This window comes from Urtica dioica, chromosome 7, assembly GCF_054948205.1.
Source record: "Urtica dioica subsp. dioica isolate 48M chromosome 7, U.dioica_male_clone48M_v1_H2, whole genome shotgun sequence".
Classification (NCBI taxonomy): Eukaryota; Viridiplantae; Streptophyta; class Magnoliopsida; order Rosales; family Urticaceae; genus Urtica; species Urtica dioica.
Genome location: NC_142762.1, coordinates 22,475,747 through 22,481,479, shown reverse-complemented (window position 1 = coordinate 22,481,479; position 5,733 = coordinate 22,475,747). Strand labels below are relative to the sequence as shown.

Below are 5,733 nucleotides of genomic sequence, written 5' to 3'. Positions count from 1 at the left end.
TAACCAGGGATTAAAATCCCGCGCGAGATCGCACATTTTTAAGAAGCACGAGAGAGGTACGTCAATATCTCGCGAAGCGTATTAAATCTCACGAAATCTCGCTCTATTTCTTGCCCGAGCTTTTCTCTCATTCCTCGTTCATCAAAAGGGTTCGGATGTGTTCCTCTCTCCCATTTCCGCGTGCTTTTTGCAAGATAAGACGGAAAGTAGCTCATGCGTTTCTCGCGCGACCCACGCGCAAATCTGCTCCTATCTCTCGCGAGATCTTCATTTCCCGTCTGCCGGATGCTCATTTCTTCTCAAATCTCGGTTTTTTCTACCATTTCTGCGAGGTAAGTGTTCAGGTCTAATTTTTATTTTTTTAGTTGATTTTTAATGGATTTTCCGCCGGTTTAGACGTTAGATGTTGATTTTTGAATGGTTGTTAATGAAATTATGATATACGAAGAAGAAGACATAGATTTTGATTTTTGAGTGATTCTTTATAATCCGAAGTTAGGTAGTTATTTGAATAATTAGATATTGTTGTTAATGTTGATGTTGTTTTTGGAAATGGGTTTTTTTTAATCCAAATTTAAATATTTATTTTGTTGATTTAGATGTAATTTGTAATTAATTTGATCTAAATGTAATTAATTTCTTGATTATTGACTACTCGTTTGATCTAACTCTCGATTATTTAGTATTGTTAATGTTATTTGAATAATTACATGTTGTTAATATTGATGTTGTTGATTTGAAATGGGTTTTTTTAATCCGAATTTAAATATTTATTAGATTTCATTTTAATTACTTTGATCTAAATGTAATAATTTCTTGATTATTGATTACTTGTTTGATCTAATTCTTGATTATTCGTTATTGTTGCGTTGTTCATTATTGATAATGTTGAAATATTTTGTTACTTTAGATTTACTACTTGAAGAATGAGTTCGGATCCGGCCCGAAAATATTATACGCCCATTGAGGGAAAGATGAACACTTTTGTGTGCAATTTTTGTGCCATGAGATGAAAGGCGGAGGTGTTACTAGGGTGAAGAATCACATTGCCGCTACAGATAATCAAAGAAGTACGATGATGTGTGATAATTAGACAAAATCCTAATTAAAAAGTTGTTCAAATACCCCGTGGAATACATTTTTTTGGGTGGTATATCCCGTGAAATGAGGTTTACCACACGGTACGAGATACCACGAACGTTCATCAAATATCACGGGATACCACGATACGAGACAAGAAAGTAGAAGTGCGGTACGACCGCGAGATGCGAGATTTTAATCATTGTTCCTAATTGGATTAATGTACAACGTCGAATACATAATTCAATATGACATTAAGCGGCTCTCTTTGTGCACCTTGAGAGGCTAGAAAATCAGGGTCAAATTTATAACCATTTATGTTTTTTTTTCTTCGTTTGAGCGACTCAATGTTAGACCTATGGCTACCCCAATGCTAGCTACCGCTCTTGCACAATTTTTTACACGTAAAAGTAATTTGGTCATTTTCAAATTTATGAATTTTATTTCATTAATCTAACTTAATATAATTGTTTTATTTCGTTTAGAAATCACAAAAAAAAAAAAAAAAAAAAAAAAACCCCTCATTTTTTTCTCCGAAATAACACCGATTATTGAAGGGGAGAGCTTGGCCTATAGTCACTTTGGACTTCCTACGTTAAAATTCTAGTGTAACTTTCTAGTAATCAAGAAAATAATACAAATTAAGACAAGATGCATGCGTTATACTATGTGAGACATAGGTACAACTGAACTATCTTTAATATCTAATAGTTGAGCTATATATCCTTAATATTTGAATAACTAAATTATAATTAATCAAGGGTATTCATTCGATTATTTGATATAATTTTTCTTATTTAAGTGCCTTTCATGGTATTAAATTGAAATTTCTTCCAAAGTAAATTGCACCACTTGTCGTTAAAATATTACTGAGAACTTGTCGCAGAATGAATCAAAGTAAAAGAGCTATAAATCAAAGTAAATTAATGTCAATAAAAAATAAAAATTATAAAATGGAACTTAACTTTAAAGTTATAACTTGAAACCAGTTTTAGTGAAAGAAGTAATAATTAATTGAATATTTAAATATTATTGATTGATGAGAGAAAATGCCTGGTTTTGTGGGTGGTATTTGGGGTTCTCTGTAGAATAAATCAAATTCGTGTCCTCATATATAAGCTTTACAAGCTTCCAAAAAGTAACTGAATCAATCTTTTAGAGACAGGAACTTGAAAGGGAAAAAGAGGCGGAGCATATAAAGGAAGGAAAATGGAAAATCAAATACGGCTTGAAAAGAGGTCTTCAGAAATCAGGTCGGCCATAGAAGAGCTGTCCTTGATGGTCAAAACACTTAAGCCTCAAACAGTGCGTATGATTAGAGTACCTAATACTGGTGATCGTCGCGATCATCATGATCATGACTATGATGATCATCGTAACGATCATCACGACCATGATCACGATCATCTTCCTTGCTCTGTTAATATCCCCACCAAGCCATTTCTTTTTCTTTGCAACTTGGTTCTTCAAGTCCTTGGTTAGTAGTACTCTCTCTCTCCCTCTCTCTCTCTCTCTCTCTCTCTCTCTCATTTTGGCCTTTTTCATACCTTGCAGATAAGATTGGCCCTACAATGGCAGTTCTAAGTCAAGATGTTCAACAGAACATTCAGGTTAGGACAGTATATAGCATTTAATTACATCTCTTCTTTTTTTTCTTCCCCTTTTTGAACTATATAAACATAAGCATAGCTATATATATTGTCGACTACTACATGATGTCTCCAATTTCGTAATTGAACATTTACAAACCCTAATTTGTTGCGTGTGTTTTATTCCTTCTAAATTAGTATAGCAGTCCATCTCATGTTTCCATTCATTAGAAAGTCAAAAAATTATATGGTTTGGAAAATAAAAATTGTATACGTGTATATATATATATATATATATATATATATATATATATATTCATAGATCGCTTAAATTTGCATGTATTAATATTGTTTCATATAGGAACATAATTTTTAGGCATAAAATTTTGTACGGTTAATTATATATTGACGTATAGTGCTGTTTGTTACCACTGTGAGCCTAGAGATTGGAAAAGCTCTATGAATGCGATCCGTTATTATATTCAAATGTGGTTGAGATGGTGAAGAAAGAGGTCACCGAAGGCACTGCCAAAAAAGGACCCAGCTGTAGTAAATCTGTCGTTTGGCTCACAAGGTAATTAACTGTTGTAATAATTCCCATCAATTATTATTATCATAATTGCTTCTACAATTACAATATATATCCTTTTCTTCTTGTCTATAGTGATAAATAAATAATACAGTGTACAGTACTATTAAATGGGAGCAGAAAAATTATACCAAAGATACAGTGTCTATGTGCCGATCCCCGAGAATATAATTACAAAAAGTCGTCCTTTATTGTTAATATTTTATATAGAGCGCATGTCTCACGCGTGTTCCCAAATAACTACATCCGATAATCCATTGCTACACATAAGTTAAGTATAAGGAAAACATAATAAATGATAAAATAAAGTAGTTTGATTATCATTGTATCATCACTGCATCATTTCCTTCCCTTAAAAAAAAAAAAAAATCGGATGGCGATTGGACAATAATCACCACAAGTTTCCCTCTTCTTAATTTTGTCAAGGACTTACACGTTAAAAATTAAATCATGGACAAACATGTTAAAAAGGAACGACTTAACTTTGGCTTGTCTACAAAAAGCTCCTAGAGGTAAGAGACGAATATCCCTATTAATTATTTCTTTACCTTTTTTTTTTCTTAGATTATTCATCGAACGCAATACATCACAGTACAAGTCTCCGACCCCAAGAAAAAGTCAAAAGAGAAAAAAAAAAAAAAAAAAAAGAATATGATAAGTTACACGAATAAATAAATATGGAAAATGCAAGAAAACGAATCCACAACAACAAAAACGTTAAACGTGTCACAACAAATATTAATCTTGTGGTTTAAACCCTAAAAAAAATGAATTATAGCTGTATTATTTTGTTTAGATCCCTGGATTTTGCGGTGGCGTTATTGCAAAAGTTAATGAAAGAGGAAGGGGTGAGCATGGAAAAAGCCGTGGAAGAGGCCTATAACATCACCTTAAAGCCATGGCACCGATGGATTTCATCAGCCGCTTTTAGAGTAATATTTTTAATATATTCACATATATTATATACACACATATTACAATTTATAACATATATATATTGAATTGATACGTAATGCGATGCAGGTAGGTCTAAGATTAGTGCCAGATACACAGACTTTCATTAGCCTTCTTTTGGCCAAAGAAGAGAGTTATGAGAGTCTCAACGAGAATATGCAGGCTTTGGTCTTATTGAGTGTCCCTCTTCTTGAAGACATCCATTGTGCGCTGGTACACATAATATTTGCAGTTATATTATTATGGGACACGATGGATTAAGTGTGTCTATGTTCTGTTCTCTTATCTTAATTTGTGATTTATTTCTGGGTGTTTTTGCAGAGGTGTCATGGGATGGATAAGATAAGGTCAACTTGAGTCAGAAATTATGAAGATTCGACACTGGTTTTGTTTAATTATGTGTCCACGTTAATGTAATATAGTGTCCCTTTTTTATTGTCGTGTAAATATTTTAATACAACAATCATACAAGCTTGTTTTCTTTCTGATCCAAATCTCGCACCTCAAGTATATGTATAACAATATCTTATCTGATTTATGATAAAAAAAAAAAAAAAAAAAAAAAAAATCTTATGATTGAAAACTCATTGCTACAAATACTACTAGAAGGATAGCACGATGGATTTTGCATAATGGCTCCCCAAAACAGTAGTCCAAATGTAAGAAATAAAAAAAAAATTTAAATTAAGCGGCGTAATTCAAAAAGGGTATTTTACACGATGGTTTGAAGTCATCGTGCAAACCCAAGCAAAATAATTTCGTCACGATAAATACAAAAAAAAAAAACAAAAAAAGTAATATATAATCTTCAAAGAAATTAAGGAACGACAACTCAGACAATATTAAATTATGAAATTCAGACAATATTAAATTAAAGAACGACAAATATGAAAATGTGAGCATCTATCCGCAAAAGTTGTGAAAAATGAGTGTTTGGTTTTCTCATGTTGTCACAGAGTTGAGCAAGTAAAATAGATGGCAAGTGTCTGATCGAATTGATCTGGTCATGTAGGCTCAAGGTTCAAATCTACTGGTCTGTACTAGAAATATAATAATCTAAAAAGTCTAAAAGATTTTGCTAATCTCTATTATCGGACGATTTTTAAAAGAGAAATTTCACTTTGTAGACCTAATAAGTACCAAAATATCAACATTGTAGTCGTTACGTACACTTTATCTAAAATTAGACTTTTGTCACATTTTTTTTAAAAAATACCCCTCCAAATAATTTTAATTGAAGAAAATATTGAATCTCATTTCAACTAATTGCAAATCATCATAAATAATTGCAAACTATCATAAAAATCGCAAAGAAATCAAAATTTTTAGCAATGACTGCATTTGTAGTCGTTGTTGCAAAATGAGTCGATGTTGCTAAACATTCTAATTTATTTTCGATTAAATTCATGGTTCGTGATGACTTGCAATAATTTGCGATGAAATTCAATATTTTTCAATTAAAATTAGTTGGAGAGTAGTTTTGTCAAAAAATGTGACAAAAGTCTAAAATTAGATAGAATG

The 5,733-nt window shown here is 31.8% G+C and overlaps 1 protein-coding gene across 2 annotated transcripts; it reads left to right on the top strand.

Annotated features, from left to right (window-relative positions):
• Window positions 1–2,254: 2,254 nt before the first annotated feature.
• Window positions 2,255–4,872, top strand: LOC149390431 (glycolipid transfer protein 3-like). 2 transcript variants are annotated; one of them, XM_089620282.1, is made up of 6 exons: window positions 2,255–2,557; window positions 2,635–2,690; window positions 3,113–3,243; window positions 4,037–4,190; window positions 4,282–4,425; window positions 4,534–4,872. In XM_089620282.1, exons 1-6 carry the CDS (start codon window positions 2,290–2,292, stop codon window positions 4,567–4,569), a joined length of 789 nt encoding a protein of 262 aa, XP_089476408.1. In that variant the 5' UTR covers window positions 2,255–2,289; the 3' UTR covers window positions 4,570–4,872. The 2 variants fall into 2 exon arrangements, with proteins under 2 accessions (XP_089476408.1, XP_089476409.1); XM_089620283.1 differs by having other exon boundaries at window positions 4,055–4,190; window positions 4,534–4,837.
• The last annotated feature ends 861 nt before the right edge of the window (window positions 4,873–5,733 follow it).